This window comes from Morus notabilis, unplaced genomic scaffold, assembly GCF_000414095.1.
Source record: "Morus notabilis unplaced genomic scaffold, ASM41409v2 Scaffold109, whole genome shotgun sequence".
NCBI classification, from domain to species: Eukaryota; Viridiplantae; Streptophyta; class Magnoliopsida; order Rosales; family Moraceae; genus Morus; species Morus notabilis.
The window spans coordinates 418,587-439,405 of record NW_010363046.1 but is presented as its reverse complement, the minus strand read 5'-3'; the positions used below and the strand labels follow the sequence as shown (position 1 = coordinate 439,405).

General features: G+C 37.1%; 1 protein-coding gene across 2 annotated transcripts in view; it reads right to left on the bottom strand.

Moving 5' to 3' along the window:
- Positions 1-660: 660 nt before the first annotated feature.
- Positions 661-20,819, bottom strand: part of LOC21400355 (ATP-dependent DNA helicase homolog RECG, chloroplastic) — a 34,013-nt gene continuing 13,854 nt past the window's right edge. Inside the window, exons 8-19 of one of the 2 annotated variants that reach the window (XM_024169084.1) lie at positions 20,538-20,701; positions 19,706-19,787; positions 19,202-19,291; positions 18,530-18,763; positions 14,398-14,469; positions 14,133-14,285; positions 4,381-4,524; positions 3,369-3,527; positions 2,809-2,892; positions 1,828-2,400; positions 1,200-1,310; positions 661-1,038 (exon numbers count right to left, since the gene is read on the bottom strand). In XM_024169084.1, coding sequence (XP_024024852.1) covers positions 1,218-1,310; positions 1,828-2,400; positions 2,809-2,892; positions 3,369-3,527; positions 4,381-4,524; positions 14,133-14,285; positions 14,398-14,469; positions 18,530-18,763; positions 19,202-19,291; positions 19,706-19,787; positions 20,538-20,701 — 1,848 coding nt within the window. In that variant the 3' untranslated portion in view covers positions 661-1,038; positions 1,200-1,217. The remainder of the gene's footprint in view (positions 1,039-1,199; positions 1,311-1,827; positions 2,401-2,808; positions 2,893-3,368; positions 3,528-4,380; positions 4,525-14,132; positions 14,286-14,397; positions 14,470-18,529; positions 18,764-19,201; positions 19,292-19,705; positions 19,788-20,537; positions 20,702-20,819) is intronic. The other variant, XM_024169085.1, reaches the window with a different exon arrangement.

The following is a 20,819-nucleotide window of genomic DNA, read 5'->3' as shown; positions in this document are numbered from 1 at the left end:
AAAAACCCCCCCAATTTGTTCTTAGTATTTTTTATCTGCTTGGTTTTGATGTCTTCTTAGTAGATCTATTTGCTTTTGTTACGTAAAATCAGTTTTGATTTTGATAGATATATTTTTGTTTAGATTTGATTTTGGTAGATCTGGTGTTCTTAGTGCTTAGTTTTTTTTTTTTCCTATTTTATATATTTTTGAATATTTTTAATAAATTTATATTAAAATTACAGAAAAATCAAGTACAAGGGTACAAATGACTTTTCACGTCCTAAAAAAGAGTCTTAAAGGACGTTTGGTTGAAAGATTCAAATCATGTAATTTGAATCATTTTCGATTTACGTGAATTTTTTGTGAGAAAAAATACTGTAACGAACCACGAATCATGATTCGAATCAGGAAACGAATCCCTCTACCAAACATCCTCCTAGATCCTCTTAGAGTATATCAAAATGAAATTTGCCCGTAATTCAGTAATTCAATAAACTACCCCTTGAACACGAAATATGTGTTGGGAGTATGCAAAAGACCATAAAATAGTCAAACACTTAACAAAGGACTAGTCGCATTTAATTTTAGACGTTTGAGTGAGATAGTTTGATAAGATGTCATGTTATCAAAAGAATATGTTAAAAATAAAAAAAAAATAAAAAATAAAAAATAAAAAAAAACCTTATATTAGTCGAGAATCAATCTACAAACAAGTCGTGGCTTCAACGACAAGGTGTTGAGTCAGGATAAACGAGTTTGGATTTTCCAGAGGCCACGCTTATAATAACTTGCTTATTCAGGCAAGTTTGCTTCACTGGTAGAGCAGGGGAAAAAAAGCCCATTTATGAATGCCGTATTTATGCACATAGAACAAAATTCTGTCCTCCTAAGTGACGGCCATTACTTGAATACAATACAATAAAAAACGCGACTTACAATGGATACAGACGACATTATGACCACAGGTTGATCCCTTGGTCCTGAATCAGAACCACAAAAATGTGAAAGAACTTTATGCTTCCTGGTCTTCCTAAATGTTGCATTGTTTTACCTAGGCTGTGAATTAAGAAAAATTCGCAACGTAAAAACATTGAATTCGGTGTTAGGAAGTCTGTTATACTAACTTGAACATATCATTAAGTCTGTAATAATTGAAGGGAACCGGCAATTCGGTTTCATCAATGCAAGAGTTGTTAATTTGGGCATGGTTTAAATACCTTTCTTTTACCATGAGTTCAATCACCTAGAAAAGAAAGTGGATGTCTCATGCTAAGCTCCGCTTTGAGCAGCGGGAATTTCTCCAAGTCGTGAGAAGCACTTAAAATTTTCTGCAAGTGGATTAACCAAAACATGTTAGAGAGTCCAGTAGAAGCATCAATTATAGTTGAAAAATAAAAGATAAAAAATACAAACCTTTGAAAGATGCATACATGAAAATCAGTTTCTTCTCAAATTTTAAGTTGTCACAAGTATTGTTCAAGGAACCTGGCAATACCAATCATCATTTAATTGTTTGCCTCCTTGCGTCCTAAAATTTAAATTCCTTTCTAACCCAATTATTTTCTTCAAGTATTACCCTCAGCAATTCTATTGTTCGCAATTCTGAAATTGTTTCTTGTCCACAGATTCCAGAAAGCATCTTTTGCATTAATTTAGTGATTCATTTACAAATCCTAATCTTCCAAATTCCATATTGTCAAGCCAACAAGTTCCAAACAGGGCTGTTAAACTTTATAGCAGAAATATTAACAACATACTAACAGTGATCAATGAACAAAATTGTAAAATATTGACAATTTTCAGAAGGGTCACTGATAAAATTGTTGTCAAAGGAATAACATTTACCAGTGCAGCAAGGTGTGCTTGTTGTAAAAGATTCCCATCTACTTCCAATCTGGCAATAGGAAACTCTGGAAGATGTCCGGATTGTTTCCTACCAAGCAAGTCACCAGGTCCCCGTAAGGAAAGGTCCACATTAGCCAAGTAAAAACCATCTGATGATGTTTCGAGCACCTTCAATCGGTTAAGGCTTGTAGCAGTGGATGCTACAAATATACATTTGGATTTCCTAGTTCCACGCCCAACTCGTCCTCTAAGTTGGTGTAACTGAGCTATCCCAAACCTCTCAGCATTCATAACAACCATCAGTGATGCATCCGGAACATCAACACCAACCTCAATTACTTGTGTGGAAAGCAGTATATGAGTTTCTCCACATCTAAAGAGTTTTAGTGCCTCGTCTTTCTCATCACTCTTCATTTTTCCATGCAGCAACCCGCAGCTGTAGTCCTGAAACCTGCAGGATATAGCTTCAAAGTCTGCAGCAGCTGCACGAAGTTGAGGCAGCTGTTCAGATTGTTCAATGACTGGATACACAAGATACACTTTTCCTCCTCCTTGTAATTCATCTAGCATTATCTGTTGAATATAATATTCTTTTCATGAAATAACATTCCAAGCGAAAGAAAAGAATCAGAAAAATCATTGCCACTCAAATAAAGTAACATATTGTCCTTGAAAAGAAAATGCTGACCCCCAAATATAGATGAACTCTTATAGAAATACTTGCACATCACTAGTTTCAACAATAAAAGTTTGCTTATTTATGCATGCTCTATGTATGGACCAACTAATATTTTTTTATTGCTTTACACATAATTAACAGTATTAACAGAATTTAAGTCTATAGTCGAATAAGAATGGTTCCTTATGTACTGCGTATTCTTTTGTGATTCCTCAAGTGAAAGCACAAAAGTCAAATATTACAAGAAAGATCAGAAAACATCCAAGTATTAGAAGCAGGTTAGAATAAAAAAAGAAAATTACCTTGTAAACATTCTCAAACCCAGTCTCATTTCCTTCAACGGTGAGTGTTTCAACTGGTATTCTTCCGGGAGGTAAGTCAGTTATCTGTCATTACCGGGGGGGGTAAAAAAAAAGGAAACCACGAACTTTGATGAATATGTGATTCTATTAGCTGCTAACAAGTTATTTAGTACCGAAAATCAGCAATGTGTCTATTACATATAACTTGCATATGAACTGTGCCCGATGAAATTAAAAGATCATTTAGCTTTATCCAAAGGAACAAAAGATGTTACAGGAACTACAAAAAGCTCAATAACTTAACAATATTGAGTCCTAGCATAACCCTAACATTCATTCCATCCATAACCACATTGATATAACTCAGATGATTGATGCCTTCCTTTGAACTTCTGATCTTTAATCTCATTGAATTTTCTTATAACTTTGCAACAAAACTACTTGCCGTTTTAAAAATATGCAGAGACCAAACAAAAACTCTCTATGAGCTTCATTTAACATGACAAAGAAAAACATATAAGAAAACTATTATGGAGCGGCAGGATAGAAACATTACATACTTGCGTCAGGGACACATCTCCATATAAAGCCAGAGCAAGAGTTCTTGGGATAGGAGTGGCAGACATCGCAAGAACATGAGGAGCCATAAACTTATCGGTTTGTGAGGACTCATCCAAATTTTCTGAAGGAAGTCTTGAACTTATGGAAGTATTGCACAACTGCAAGGTTAGCTCCCTCACTCAGTTACTTCATAAATCATTGCAGAATCAATGGGAAGAAAAAAACACGAGCTTAAGTAAAATTTAGATAACCAGCATTTTGCTGACGTTATTAGGTATTTTTATTATACCATTTTTTTTGTACAAATATGATTGTATCATGACTTTCATAATCTAAATGATTAGAGGTGCCAAAGAATAGCCATGTACACCAGATTATGTTTTCATTTAGCTCATCTCTTTTTCCTTCCCTAATCCTAGTATCAAAAATTTTCACTTCTGACTGGTATCACAAGCTCAAATGCATCCAAAATAGTGTTGCAGTATTGAAGAGGGTTTGAACGACATAAACAATATGCTGAAGCCAGCCATCTGCACTGACATCGTGTGAATGACATCATCGGTAGAGTAAGGTATTGCTGTTAAATAAATTCTAAAGCGAATAAATGGAACAAGTTACGAAGCAAACATTAGCATCATATCAGACATGATGATGGTACAAAATTTGAGAAAGCAAAGAATCAATTAGAAAAGCAACGACCACATCTTAATCTCCCAAATCCACACTGGAATACTTAAGGTGTCTAATCTCCAGGCATGGAAATAAGACATGCAATAGAAATTTTCTGTATTTTGGGAGTCGCTAAAATATCTCAAATTGAAGTTAGTTTCAGCAAACTTCTTAAAAAATACACACAAACACACACACACACACACACACACACACACACACATCAATAGATCAATAACACTGGCAAACGGGATTCTCTTTTTCAAGACAATCGCCAAAGACTAATCAAGCATATGGCAACCATAATCATCATGCTAATTGCTAATCATATAAAAGGCACACCTTGCTGTTGAACCTTCCTCTCTGGATCACACCAAAACGATGTTGCTCATCCACTACGGCAATCCGCAGTGCAGAGAACTCCACGCTTTCAGCTATCAAACTGTGGGTTCCAATTACCATTGATATGTCTCCAGTTTGAAGATCCTGAAATACGTGATTTTAACGGGTAAGACTAGAAACACTAGAAGTAAGAAAGCAAAAGTACAAGATGGCTTTCGGTACTGTTGGAAAACATAACATGAATTTCTTCTTCATTAGCTGTAGAAAATTTGTTTATTAGCTGAATTCCTAGGATCATGGGATTAGATGGATTGTAATTAGTTTTCTGATTTATAGGAATCTTTTTTTGTATCAGTAGTTATTTTTCCTTTTTCATCTCCAGAGGAGATTTGTATATAAAGAGAGAACCTGTAATCTAAAGATACAGAAATACAATTACACATTTATCACATGGTATTAGAGCTTTAGGCTCGCTAATCTGGGAATTGCAAAAAAAAAAAAAAAAAAAAAATTTTTTTTTTTTTTTTTTTTGGGCCTTCATTGCCAATCTCTGTTTGGCCTTGGTTCAGCCTTCATCGCCTACGACCTATTCAACCATTTTTCCTTTCTGCATCACATCTTCATCACCAATTAGTTTGTGATCTCCGTGCATCTTCATCGCTGGTTTCTGGTTACTGTTGCTGCAACAGAAGTCGGCACCAGATAAGAAGACTCACTCCAATAGCCGTCGCTGGTCGTACCGCCATCAACCGCCGTCGCTGGTTACTTCGACCGCTGCTATCGCAGTCCGTTTGACCGCCGCCGTTGCAGTCCTTTTGCGGCCACGGATCTCCGCTCTTCATCTATGTTAGTCGTGATTTTTTTTGGTTCGAGTTGGCATACATATTTGCTGTAGGGCTTTCCCTTTTTTGTTATATAATTATAAAAAAAAAAGTCAAAAGTACTGCAAAAATCCCTCTGGTGTACTTACTGCCAAAAACCGAGGCACACAAGAGAAAAGTGCTGGAAGTTAAATGGCAAACCACTAAGTAGGGAGTCTGATGCATGCTCTTTTGCACTCTCAGGTAAGTTCCCCATTTCTCAAGGATCAAATGTCTCGGATGAATGCATTAAGAATCGATGGATTATTGACTCAGGAGCCACTGATCATATGACTCACTCTTCATTAAATTTCAACACTTATACTCCTTGTCCAAGTAGTAGGAAAATAGCTGTTGCAGATGGTCCCTCACCACCGTAGCTGGCCTAGGGGATATCCATATAACTCCATCTCTTATCCTAAAAAATGTGCTTCATGTTCCCAAATTATCCACCAATTTAATATCCATACAGGAACTCACTCATGATATGAACTGCAATGCACTTTTTTATCCTTCCTATTGTCTACTTCAGGACCAAGATTCCGGGAAGAGGATTGGACTTCCTAAGGAGAGAGACAGTATATACTATCTGGAGGAGTCAGGCAAATCGAATATTGTTAAGACATCATGCGAGTTTTCTCTATCCTTTTTATCATCATCCAATAAAGATACTATTTGGCTTCATAATTTTAGATTAGGACATCCATCATTTGGCATCCTAAAGACCATGTTTCCAGCTTTATTTAAAGGTTAGGGAATGAACATTTTCATTGTGACGTTTGTGAATTTGCAAAACATAAACGAGTACCCTTTCCAATCAAAGATAAAAAAAAGTTCCTCTCCATTTTATTTGATTCATAGTGATATATGAGGACCTTCCACAGTTCCAAATCTGTTTGGCTCACATTCGTTTGTTTCATTTATCGACGATCTGTCTGGCTCACGTTGGTTTGTTTCATTTATCGACGATTGCACACGAGTTTTTTGGATCTTTCTTCTAAAATCTAAATCTGATGTCAACTTTGTACTTCCAAATTTTCATAACATGATTCAAAATCAGTTTGGGGTTAAAACAAAAAGATTTAGATCAGATAATGCAAGGGATTATTTCAACCATATCATGTCCCCATACTTTCAAAAGGAAAGGCATCATTCATGAATCCTCATGCATTAACACCCCACAACAGAATGGAGTTGCAAAGCGAAAGAATGGTCGTCTATTAGCTGCCACTCGAGCCTTTCTTTTTCATCAAAATGTTCCAAAGAACTATTTGGGGGAAGCCGTTCTCACAGCCGAATACATAATCAACCAATTGCCTTCAAGGTTTTTGGGGTTTAAAACACCAATGGAAACTCTCTCTAAATTCTACCTTGATCTCGTAACCATTAATAACCTCACTCCTAGAATTTTTGGATGCACTACTTTTGTTCATGTCATAGTCACTACAGGGGGAAATTAGATCCAAGAGCTATTAAGTGTGTTTTTGTGGGCTATTCTTCAACTTAGAAGGGGTACAAGTGTTATCATCCATCCACCAGGAAATTTTTTGTAACTGTTGATGTTACTTTTGAAGAACAAAAATCATATTTCACTCAACATTATCTTTAGGTGAAGTCATTGCCATCTATGGAAGATAAGGACACAGACTTGTTTTTTCTCGACCTATCCTTTCCAACATCACCCACACCTAATGCAACTGTTTCTGACAATGTACCTCCTCCTCCATCTTCATGTCCTATATCAGCCAAACAATCCCAAGTAGAGCCAACTCTTTCACCTTTTGTGTTAGCCGAACCATCCCAAGCAGAGCTAACTCTTTCACCTTTTGTGTCAGCTAAACCATCCCAAACAAAGACAATTCCTTCACCTATAAGACCTGTGACAGAGAAGAAAGCACTCAATGACGTATTCAAATTTGACCAGTTTATTCAAGGCGTATAGACCCGGATCCTGCTCCAGAGCAAGTCCAAGACTCACAACCCACTCTTGGAAATGAGGTAAGTGCAGTTCCAGAAACTATTCCTTCTCAATTAGCACATGATCATCATCTTCCTATTGTTGTAAGAAAAGGCACAAGGGAATGCACTAAACACCCTCTATATCCTCTAGCGAAGTTTGTGTCATTTGATAAATTTTCACAATCTCATAGGAACTTCCTAGTCGATTTAAATACGATTCATATTCCTAATACTATATTTGAGGCATTATCTGATGAGAAATGGAATAGTGCTAAGAGAGAAGAAATGCAGGCACTAGAGAAGAACAAAACATGAGAAGTCGTTGATTTACCACCAGGAAAGAAAGCTATGGGATGCAAGTGGGTGTTTACAGTGAAGTACAAGCCAGATGGCTCTTGAGAAAGATTCAAGGCCAGACTTGTGGTCAAGGGGTACACACAAACTTATGGTGTTGACTATCAGGAGACATTTGCTCCAGTGGCTAAGATGAACACAATCAGAATTTTGTTATCATTGGCCGCCAATTTCAACTAGCATTTGGACCAATTTGATGTAAAAAACGTTTTCCTTCATGGCAACTTAGAAGAGGAGATATACATGGAAATTCCTCCAGGATCCAAAGGGAATATGGGAAGCAATAAAGTTTGTAGGTTGAAGAAAGCACTGTATGGTCTCAAAGAATCTCCTAGAGCCTGGTTTGGTAGATTTTCCAAAGTAATGCTAGACATTGGATATAGACAAGAGTCAGGTAGATCACACACTCTTTATCAAGTACTCAGACTCAGGTAGAGTGACAGCTCTTTTGGTATATGTTGATGATATACTTATGACAAGGAACGATGAAAAGGAAGCCTTAAAAAATGTCTAACCAAGGAGTTTGAGATAAAAGAACTTGGAAGACTAAAGTACTTCCTGGGAATCGAAGTAGGTCATTCCAGTGAAGGCATCCTTATTTCACAGCAGAAATATGTTGCGGACCTTTTAAGGGAGACAAGAAAGTTAGCATGTAAGCCAGCATCCACACCAATTGATCCAAATCATAAGCTGGCGAAGGAAATGAAGAACCAGTGTAGACAAGGAAATGTATCAAAGACTGGTAGGAAAGCCGATATATCTGGCTCATACTAGGCCAGACATTGCATATGTTGTAAGTGTGGTAAGTCAGTTTATGCAAAATCCCAAAGAGTACTTATAGGTAGTCTATAGGGTGCTACAATAGCTAAAAGGGAATCCTGGTAAAGGCATTTTGTTCAAAAAAAATGGTGGATTAGCACTTGAAGTTTACACTAATGCAGATTATGCATGCTTACTTGTTGATAGAAGATCTACTCCAGGCTATTGCACTTTTCTTGGAGGAAACCTTGTGACGTGGAGAAGTAAGAAGCAAAATGTAGTGGGCAGATCTAGTGTAAAAGCAAAATTCAGAGCAATGACTTTGGGAATATGTGAATTACTATGGATCAAGATAATCTTAGAAGACCTTGGGATCAAATGGGAAGGACCAATAAAATTGTTTTGTGACAACAAGTCTGCCATTAATATCGCCCATAATCCTATTCAACATGATAGAACAAAGCATATTGAAGTAGACATAACAAAGCATATTGAAGTAGACATGCACTTTATAAAAGAGAAGCTGGATAGTGGACTTATTTGTACTCGTTACGTCTCGACCACAGGTCAACTTACTTATGTACTTACAAAGGGGCTGAACAGTGTGGCATTCAAAGGAATTATGTCTAAGCTGGGAATGCAAGATGCATATTCACTAGCTTGAGGGAGAGTGTTGGAAAACATAACATGAATTTCTCCTTCATTAGCTGTAGAAAATTCAGTAATTAGCTGTATTCCTAGGATCATGGAATTAGTTGTATTCCTAGGATCACGGGATTAGATGGATTGTAATTAGTTTTCTGATTTATAGGAATCTTTTTTGTATCAGTAGTTATTTTTCCTTTTTCATCTCCAGAGGAGATTTGTATATAAAGAGAGATCGTGTAATCTAAAAGTTGGCGTGTACACCTGTATAATTATGTATAATTATGTATAATTATATTCCCTTATTTAGATAGGAATTAATGTCTTAGAATCGGGGTATTAGTTGTCAGATTGATAGAGCATAGTTGTTAGATTGATTGTATAGTTGAATTTTCCTAGAATAAGTTATGAATACTCAGTATAAATACCCCTTTGAGATATTTGAAATATTCATTAAGCCAATTTATCAATTTGAAAAATTCCGCTGCTGTCTTTTCTTTCTTTCTGCCTAATCCCTAGCTACGCCATCTTATGAACCCTAGCCACCATGTCTACAAAGCTTGACTCAGAAATTCCTCAAAGCCAAAAGCCTTCCATTGTGACCATTCACGAGACTCCTTCTCCAATCCATATTAACCTTGATGGTTTAATTATCGTGTTTGGTCCCAAATTTTGGAGGCTATATTATAGGGAGGAAGCAGCACCTGCAAAGAGTGATCCAAGCTATGATGAATGGGAGGCTGAAGATGCTCTTGTGAAGTCTTGGCTAATAAATTCCATGACTGACAAACTAATGCCCCATTTTGTGCAATGTGGAACGGCTAAGGACGTTTGGGAAGCAGTCAAGAGGAGCTATCTTGACGTCTCTGATTCTTCTCAAGTCTATGAATTGATGAAGAAGTCCTTTCATTTGCGTCAAGATGGTCGGCATGTTGCAGAATACTACAATGAACTCAATATTTATGGACCTTGATTATCGTAGGGCCCAATGATATGACGTGTTCAACAGATATTGAGAAATAGAGGAAGCGTATTTCTGAGGATCGAGTCTATATGTTTCTTGCAGGTATTGATCACAATTTAGATCAAGTTAGTAGTCCTGTTTTGGCTACCTCTCCTATACGAAGTCTGGAAGAAACCTATTTGATGGCCCGTCGTGAAGAGTAGAGACAACTCACCATGGGCACGGAAGATCACACTGAGGCTTCAACCCTAGTTGTCCAAATGAACAACTCTCGGCCAGCAAACCCTGTTCCTTTTTCCAACTCCGCTTCTCGTTTTTGCACTCACTGTAACAGCACCAGGCATACTGAAGATGTTTGCTGGAAGAAGCATGGCTATCCGGAGTGGTACAAACTCAAGCAAGCTGAAAGGAAAAATACGAAATCTGCTCAGGTTGCTCTCACAGATATCTCTCCATCTTCTGCTTCTCATGTAACTCGGGTGTCTTCTGAGGGAGGTAATTCTAGTTTGGCCTTTATTTCTACTGCCACTGACACTTGGGTTATTGATTCAGGAGCCACTGATCACATGACTAGTAATTCTTCTTTGCCTGACTCTCTAATGCCTTCACCTGTTACGTCTGTCCAGGTTGCTAATAAGACTCCTATGCCAATCACAGGGTCAGGGAATGTCCAACTCTCACCATCATTCTCCATGTCTTCTACTTGCACCTAATCTCTCTAATAGTCTCCTTTCTATCAACAAAATCACCAAACATCTTAATTGTTCGGTAACCTTTCATTCAACTCATTGTGTTTCAAGACAATCTTACAAAGATGACGATTGGCATTGGTAAGGAAAGGGGAGTCTTTACTCTTTGGAGGGGACAAGGGACTTAAAATCTGAGCATGGACATGGTTTTCAAGTAGCAAGAGGGACGTCTGATAGAGAGAAGATTCTTTTATGGCATTGTCTTTTGGGTCACCCATCTTTTTCTTATTTAGAACATTTATTTCCTCAATTGTTTCATAATGTTTCTGTTTTCAGTTTGAGGTGCGAACAATGCATTTATGCTAAAAGTCACCGTGTACCTTTTAAAATAAGTTTCAATAATAGTCTAGTTCTGTTCACATGTGTTTATACTGATGTTTGGGGTCCTTTCTCTACTCTGCTTCGGGACATAAATATTGTGTCTTTTATTGATGATTGTACTAGGGTCAGTTGGGTATATCTGTTGAAATCTAAGAATGATGTTATACATGTTATTCCTCAATTTCAAAAATGACTGCCACACAATTTGATACTCCGGTTCAAGTTTTTCATTTTAACAACGGTCACGAGTTTGTGAATCATCTCTTGCTGATTTGTTTAATGAACATGGCATCCTTCATCAGACAACGTGCACCTACACGCCTTAGCAGAATGGTGTAGCAGAGCGTAAGAACCGGCATATCCTTGAGGTAGCTAGGGCTTTATGCTTTACTATGCGTGTTCCCAAACGTTTTTGGGCCGAGGCTGTCATGACCGCTATCTTTCTTATAAACCGAATGCCTTCTTGTATCATTGATTATCAAACTCCTTTGAGGATGTTGTCAAAATTTCACACTATGTCCTAAGGTTTTTGGTTGTGTTTGTTATGTTCCTGTGCATTCTCATCATAGGGATACGCTTGACCCTCAAGCTCTTAAATGTGTCTTCCTTGGTTACTCTAGTTCTCAAAAGGGCTACAAATGTTTTCATCCTCCTACAGGAAAATATTATGTATCCATGGATGTTCAATTCTGAACAACAGTCTTATTTTTCTGGGGATGCATCTTTAGTTCCTTTTCAGGAGATAAATAGTAAGGAAGAGGAACGCTTGTGGTTAGAAGAGATAAGGTTTTGGATTTCGAGCAAGGGGAAGGAGACTTCGAGTAAAGGAGAGGATTCGGCAGGAAGGGGTGAAACACCTGTTAATGTTGAATCTAAACCTGAAAATGTTGAACATGGAAAATCCGTTGGTGCTAAATCTGAATTTGAGGAAAGGAGTGAAAGAGGTGAAAGGCCAGCTCGGCTATTTCAAAAAGGATACACAAAGAAGAATAAGGATGCTACTACCATGCCCCTCCAAACTCCAATACCCCTTCAAATGAAACTACCATGCCATCGGATGACTCTTCTAAGATTAATCCTGAGGTATGTGTCTCTTCTCCTAAAACTTCAAAAAATGATCCCAATTCTGAAATTGTTGCCTTGAATCCGCAAGAAGTTAGGAGATATCCTCTTCATGAACATAAAGAACCTTATAGGTTAGGTTTCTCAAAATCATCATCTAATGTTGTTTACCCTATCTCTGAGATATCCTCTTCGTGAACATAAAGATCCTTATAGGTTAGGTTTCTCAAAATCATCTTCTAATGTTGTTTACCCTATCTCTGACTTTGTCTCTTATCATCGTTTGCCTAAAACTCACCTGGCATTTGCCCCTCAGTTGTCTTATGTGTCTATTCCTAGTCATTTTCAGTAAGCCCTTGAAGATCCTAAGTGGAAATATGCTATGGTAGATGAGATGAAGGCCCTCCAGAAGAACTCTACTTAGGAGATGGTTGAGTTACCTCGAGGGAAGAAGACAGTAGGGTATAAGCGGGTTTTTTTCGGTAAAATATAAGTCAGATGGGACAATTGATAGATACAAGGCTAGATTGGTTGCCAAGGGTTACACCCAGACCTACGGAATCGACTATCAAGAGACCTTTGCTCCTATGGCCAAAATGAATACTATTAGAGTTATACTATATCCTGGAGTTAATCTAAACTGGCCATTAAGGCAGTTTGATGTGAAGAGCAATCTTTTGGAAAAGGTGTTATGGATCCTCCTCCGGGGTTTACACCAAAAGGTGGTAAGCTGTGCAAGCTAAAGAAGGCCCTGTATGGGTTGAAACAGTCGCCAAGAGCATGGTTTGGCAGATTAAGCTACTCAATGAAGGAGTATGGTTTCAAGCAAGCTTTGGCGGATCACACTTTGTTTTATAAAAGAGATGGTAATGATATTACTCTACTTATTGTTTATGTTGATGACATGATTGTTACGGGTAGCAACTCCAATGAGATAGAGAAGCTTCAGAGCTATTTGTCTAAGGAATTTGAAACGAAGGACTTGGGATCTCTAAAATACTTCTTGGGCATTGAAGTGTCTCGGTCCAAGCATGGACTCTCTCTCCCAAAGGAAGTATATATTAGATCTCTTGGTTGAAACTGGGAACTCAGCTTGTAAATCTATGGATACTCCCATTGAGGTGAATCATGGCTTAACTGTCTATCCTGATCAGATCCCAACGAACAAAGAGAGATATCAAAGACTGGTGGGGAAGTTTATCTATCTAACTCACACTAGACTTGACTTATCATATGCAGTCAGTGTTGTAAGTCAATTCATTCACTATCTGAGTGACCGACACATGAGTGCAATGAATCGTATCTTGGCTTATCTCAAGTCCTCTCCAGGCAAAGGTATAATGTTCTCCAGACACGGACATCTTGACATTGTCGGTTACACAAATTCAGACTTTGCTAGATCCAGATTGGATAGGAAGTCTACGCCAAGATATGTATCATTTGTTGGGGGGAACCTAGTGACTTGGAGCAAGAAACAAAATGTGGCGTCATTGTCTAGTGCGGAAGCTGAATACCGCGCTCTTCATCATGCAATTACGGAGCTTACCTGTCTAAGGATTCTCCTAATTGAACTCGGTTTTGGTTCCGAGAAACCTAGGCGCTCTTCTGTGATAACACATCTATTGAGATCGCAAATAATCCGGTACAACATAATAGGACTAAGCACATTAAGCTTGACAGGAACTACATCCAAGATAACCTAGACTCTGGCAGGATAAAGGTTCCTTACATAAAGAGTGCAGATCAACTAGTTGATATGATGACTCATGCCGTTCCTAGTGGTCCATTCTATACAGCACTATCCAAGTTGAGCATGTGCGATATTTATGCACCAAGTTGAGGGGGAGAATTGGCGTGTACAACGTTATAATTTTGTATAATTATATTCCCTTATTTAGATAGGAATTAATGTATTAGATTCAGGGTATTAGTTGTCAGATTGATTGTATAGTTGAATTTTCCTAAAATAGGTTTTGAATACTCTGTATAAACACCCCTTTGAGATATATGAAATATTCATTTATCCAATTTATCAATTCTAAAGATACAGAAATACAATTACCCATTTATCACAGGTACCTTACGTATCATTCGTGATTGTTTTAACGGGGTTGAACCTGTTAGTAAGGCAATAGAAGGTTTGCACTCAACTTCCTCCATGCTTTCAAGCAAATTATTTAAGTGATCATAATGCTGGATTGCAAGCAACTCAGTTGGAACCATGAAAGCTGCCTACAGATTAGCAAAGGAAAGTGGACCACACTTGGGCATTAGCCATAAGAAAACAAACCATTCAAATAAGACAAATGATAAAACAAACAAAATATCGAACTCAATAACTAACCTGATATCCAGAGCCAATAACTTCCATGCATGCCAAAAAAGCCACTATAGTCTTCCCACATCCAACATCACCCTAGAAACAAGCATCACGGCATATTATTTGCCCTATTCTCATGATTGAGAGGTAACAAACTAAGTGACAGAATATTAAGTTGCAGAGTAAAGAGGGTGTTTTTAGGGGAAAAATGTGGGAAAGACCACGTCACAAAGATTAATTACAAAAACTCCCTCTGAACTTTACCCCTTGTAACATTTTGCTCCTCAATCTTTGAAATGTAACATTCGTTCCCCTTGAACAATGAGATATTAACAAAAAAAATCCCTCCGTTAGGTTTTTTAACAGAAATTGACATTTAATTTGTTATTTTATGGTATTTTAATAGCTCAATGGTTTAAAACTTAGTTTGAATTTAAAACTAATTTTTATTTAAATTTTTAATTACGATATATCCATTATTGATTGAATGTAAGTTAAGAATTTTATGAATCTTTTTTTTTGGTAGAATAAAAAAAAAAATTATGAGGTTTTTTTAAACATTTAACTTAGTTTAAATTCAAATTAAAATTTAAACGATAAAATTACCAAAACACCCTCAGAAGAACAAATTTAATGTCAATTCAATAAAAAACCTAACGGAGGGATTTTTTTTTTTTGTTAACATTTCATTGTTCAGGGGGAATGGAAGTTACGTTTTAAAGATGAGGAGGCAAAGTGTTACAATGGATATAATTCAGGGAGAATTTTTATAATTAAATAATAATAACAATAACAACAATAATTATTATTATTATTATAGTCATTATTATTGTCATTGTTTAGGATTTAATTTTTAAATTTAAATTAGTTGTAATCAGTTTTGTAATCTTAATAGATTCTCTAGGTAGGTAGTTCCTAAAATAAAGGATGTTGATTTACTCAGAATCTATATATTTAGATGTAATCATTATTTTTTGAAGTAAGGGAATAAAAGATAGATACAGTGTTTTCTGTTTATTTCCTTCCTTGTGTTAGCATTTACGGTATCAGAGCTGGCATTTAGTTGAGGGAAACTATGGCAAAAACGGCCATGACTGGAGCAAGCAGCGGCAATGGCTCGGAGGTAGCTTCGAATACCTCTAAGTCAACCGCTACAATTGCTTCCACTGCAGTCTCAGATAATACTTCTCTACAAATCACTTTCCACGGATTAAATGGAAAAAAATTCCTTCAGTGGTCTCGTTCAGTCTAGATGGTGATTCGTGGGAAAGGGAAATTTGGTTTTTTAGATGGAACTACCAAGAAACCAAATGATGATGATCCCCTGTATCAAATTTGGGATGCTCAGAACTCGATGGTGATGACTTGGTTGATTCACTCCATGGAAGACAGAATCAGCAACAATTATCTGCTCTATCCGACGGCGAAGGCAATTTGGGATGTGTTGTGAACCGAGCATATTTCGATCTAAGAAATTCTTCTCAAATGTTCGAACTCAGAAACAAAGCTCAGAATTTCAGACAGGGCGATCAAGACGTCACCCAATATTTTAATGCTTTAATGAAGCTATGGTAGTAGTTACATTTGTTTAACAGCTTTGAATGGAACTGTCCAGATGATGCAGTGTTGTATAAACGGATGCTAGAAAGAAATGTCTTCGACTTCCTAGCCTATCTAAACAAGGACCTGGATGAAGTAAGAGGACAACTGCTTAGGATGAAGCCTACGTTGTCTATTGAAGAAATATTTGCTGAAGTTAGAAGAGAAGAGGCCCGAAAACGGGTAATGCTTGGTGGCTCTACGACCACGTCAGAGACTGAAAATTCAGCCTTAGTAGCGCGAGGAATGGACAATCGAGGTAATGCTCGCAACAACAAGAAAGGGCAGCTCAGGTGTGACCATTGCCAAAAACCTCACCAAACGAAGGAGAATTGCTGGAAGTTACATGGGAAACCAGCAAACTAGGCGCCAAATAGGACGAGAAATCGTCAACAGAAAGGTTTCCATACATCAACAGAACATGCCGAGCCAGAAAGAAATACGACCAACCTCTCTCTGACAAAGGAGCAAATGGAACAGCTTTATAAACTGCTGAATTCGCAGTCCTCGAGCACATCACTCATGGCCTAAAAAGGTATATCCTTAACTGCTCTCAGTGGTTTGACAGGAAAAGGAGAACCATGGATAATTGACTCTGGAGCAATTGATCACATGACGGGCTATGAGATTTTTTTTCCTCTTACACTCCTAGTTCAGGCAATCATAAAGTAAAGATAGCCGGCGGATCACCCTCGGTAGTTGCAGGAATTGGTACCATTGAGATTAGTCCTCAAATATTTAACTCTTAGATCAGTTCTCCATGTGTTGATTTTATCATGCAATCTTCTCTCCATTAGTAAGATTACTAAGGATATTGACTGTAGTGAATTTCTCACCTTCAATCTGTGTGTTTCAGGAGCGGAGTTCGGGGTAGGACGATTGGCGGTGCCAAAGAATTCAAAGGGATATATTACTTTGAGAAGGACATCTCTGTTATTGGACAAGTTCAAACTGTAATTTGCAACGTTTCCCTTTCAAGAAAACAAGAAATTATGCTGTAGCATTGTAGGCTAGGCACCCATGTTTTGAGTATCTAAAACATTTGTTTCCTTCGTTGTTTCATAATGTTAATTCGTTGTTTCAATGTGAAGTTTGCCAGTTAGCAAAACATAAACGTGTTTTTTTTTCACTCCCAGCCATATAGGGCATCAAAACCTTTGCACTAATTTAGTGACATTTGGGGTCCATCTCGTGTTCGAAGTCTTACTAATAAAATATGGTTTTTACGTTCGTTGATGATCATACTCGTGTTTGTTGGGTAAATCTTAAAAAAAAAAAAAAAAAAATTGAAACTGAACAAGTTTTCAAAAATTTCCATTCCATGGTTAAAACTTAGTATAATACAAATATACAAATTTTTTGTACTGACAATGGAAAGGAATACTTCAATTCCATCCTTGGAGATTTTCTTATAGAAAATGGAATTGTTCATCAAAGTTCTTGTGTCAGCACACCCCAACAAAATGGAGTCTCTGAAAGAAAAAATCGCCATCTCTTAAAAGTAGCTCAGTCACTGTTGTTCACATCCAATGCTCCTAAGTATTTTTAGGGGGACGCCATTCTCACCGTGTCTTACCTGATAAATCGCATGCCCTCTCGAGTCTTACAGTACAAAACACCTTGCCAAACCGATGTTCAAGAAGCAAGTAGACAAGCTAGGAATGTTCAACTTGTTTAGGCCAGCTTGAGGGGGAGTTTGGAAGTTGTTTAGATTTTAATTTTAATATTTAAATTAGTTGTAATCAGTTTTGTTATCTTAATAGATTCTCCAGGTAGGTAGTTCCTAAAATAAAGGATGCTGATTTACTCAGAATTTTTTTATAGATGTAATCATTATTTTTTGAAGGGAATAAAAGATAGATGCAGTGTTTTCCGTCATCATCATCAAATCTCTTAAAGAGAGATGTCATCCAAGAAACCTTAGTGGAACAGGTGTAGTCAGCCATACATTCTAGGGAATTAGACCCAGGAAGTCCTAATCTTATGCAACAGAAGCCCATCATTAAGTCCTAACAATCGGCAAACTTTGTTAATGCACGAGATTAGGAAATGGACATTCACCCCCATTGTCCGGCAAACTTTGCTAATGCACGAGATTAGGAAATGGACATTCATCCCCATTGTCTAGCTTCCTTATTTCGAAAACATGATCTACAGTTAGAGCAACAACAATGGTGATAAAGGTGAAGAAATAGGAATACAGCAAAGATGCCAAAACGATAAGGCATTGCAGTCTCTTTATATAAACGTTACTGTTTTTAACTTCTGAAATGTGGTTACTTTCACAAAACCTATACCCTTCCGATTGGGACAATTTAAGAAATCCCACGCCTAGCATAAAGTTAGCAGCAAAAAATGCCCCAAAATTACCTATCATTGTTAATCCTAAAAATGGTGAGATAATCTTAATCATAAACTTATATTGGAGGTGAACTTTTGAACAATACGAACACATCAGGGAACCACATGAAATAATCTTTGAATAGAAGAGCAATGAAATTCTGAAGGTACATACATACACTGTGTACAAAACAACACGTTAATTTAAAATTCATACCTGCAAGAGCCGATTCATGGGAACCGGTTGTTTGAGATCCCAAATAATCTCAGAAACAGCTTTTAGCTGACTAGATGTAAGGGAATATGGAAGAGTCTTCACAATCTTCTTGGTGATACTAGACCATTCTCGCATATAAGAAGCATTGCTTTCCGGCTTTCTATACTTGTCCAGCAATCCATCCTTTTCAATTTGAGTACCAAGACCTTCAAGCATTTGGAACAAGCGTCCAAGCTGACAGAGAATGATAACTGGTTTAGTTCAAGACAATATTTTAGCATAGTGTAATAAGAAAGCATACCACCACTATTAATAATTTCATTGAGGAATTCATACAAGAACACACACGGAGGCGGTGCATGCCCAGCGGGGGCTCAAGTCCCCACTCAAAATTTTCATTTTTAAAAATCTTATATATAAAAATATGTATTAAATTATAATGGTATAAAATAGCCCCCATTAAAATTAACCTTATAGCCCCCATTTCCAATAACTCAACTTGATTTTGTACATAGCCTCCACTGACAAAAATTCCTGGCTCTCTCAATGTACAAAAACCAGAAAATATTTCTCAAAATTAAACTGTCAAAAATGTTAAATGTTTGAGATTAATGGTTCGCCCATTTTTTATTTTATAATACCAAACAGCATTGACAGGGGAACTTATATCACCTGCAAGTAGAAGAACTCGTCAAATATTAGCCTTTTACGAGCCAAATCAGCCTCATTTATACTCTTCGGCTGGTGAATCCCAGTATATGCCTACATGTTGACAAAAGCATAAAGCTCTAGGATGAGGATAAGACAAAAAGTTCCAATGGATGCATATAGACAGACCATAAGGAAGGGCTGCACGTACTCCCACATAGATTTCATTGTTCAATGCAAGCTGCTAATCAGATACCCACTGAATTTTAGTTAAATTACTCGGGGGAAAAAAGGCACTGACATTATGTGCGAAACAATGTCCCTGCATTAATTGTGAGCTGAAAAAGATAACTATTGCGGCTGGGATAAAAAAGAAGCGTGTGACTATGCATTCAATCCACTTCATAACTGGAAATACAGACTTATGAAGGGGTCTAAAAATAATAAGTGGCCATAAATTTACCCACAGATAACCAAGTACATGTGACGGAGAAAGCTAAAAACCATAAAATAAACATATATACTTACATCATAAAGATTTGCCAGTCCAAATTCTTGAATGACCTTTTCAGGAATAGGATCAATATTTAAGGGCAAAGCTTGCAAAGCACTGTTACAAAAAAATACCAATAACAATAAATTTTGAGTATCACTTTAAGCGGGAGCTACCAAAGAAATTACTAACTAATCTCCTTTTCTAAGTAGATTAAAACAATGCAACAAGTACATAAATCATAAAAAAGGGGGTCATCCAACGGCATCTCCCAAAGCAGAGCAGCCCACCAGTAAAGTTTTAACCATATAGCTATAGAGGACCAACCAAATGGGATTTCAAAACAATACAGCAAAGTTCAGTTATCAGATGAACTAACTTGTGCATTCACTTAACCTTCTTTCACTTACTCCGTTACTATTATTACCGTGTTATATGAAAAAGTAGACAGTAAGGGTCATCCAACATTGCTTCATAGTGAAAACCTTCAAGAGCAGCAGTGCTAAGGCATGTAATACTTAGCTGCATAAAGAAGAACTAAAGCTACATATAAAAAAACGTACCAACAACTTCCATTTTACATCTTAATTCTACTATTCTAGGACAGAAATCAGCATAATTTATGCAGGAATGGCCATTTTAGTATATGCACTTGTAAGAGTACAAAATAAGATAACGGAAAGCTGGTTGTTTGTCCTGTAATTGTCTGACGCCAATCGAAGAGGAAAGATAAAGAGGGAGAAAAAAGATAGACTTATCTCCAAATATCTTATAGCAAGAGAAAATGTATATGATTCCCAAGTGCAGATGTTGCCAAGGGGAGTGGCCTTTCTATGACGTTAAAGAGAAGGTACAAAAGGAACAAACCTTGGAATAATGTCTCTCAAAAAGGTTGGCTTTAGGCCTCCTTTTGAAGGGTAAATAGGATATGGCCTCCCTTCCGCATGAAAAGATGATTCCTTTCCATCTTCAAGCACATCAATATTATATTCTCTTATTTCATAATGATTTTTCATATGCATAGTCTTCACCTTGATTCAAGATGAATATTCAAGCGCAAGTGTCAGTTGAAATGTCCACAACAAAATAAAAGATAAAATGGTCACAAACAAATGATAACATTTTTTTAAAGAAACTAATAAGTAGCAA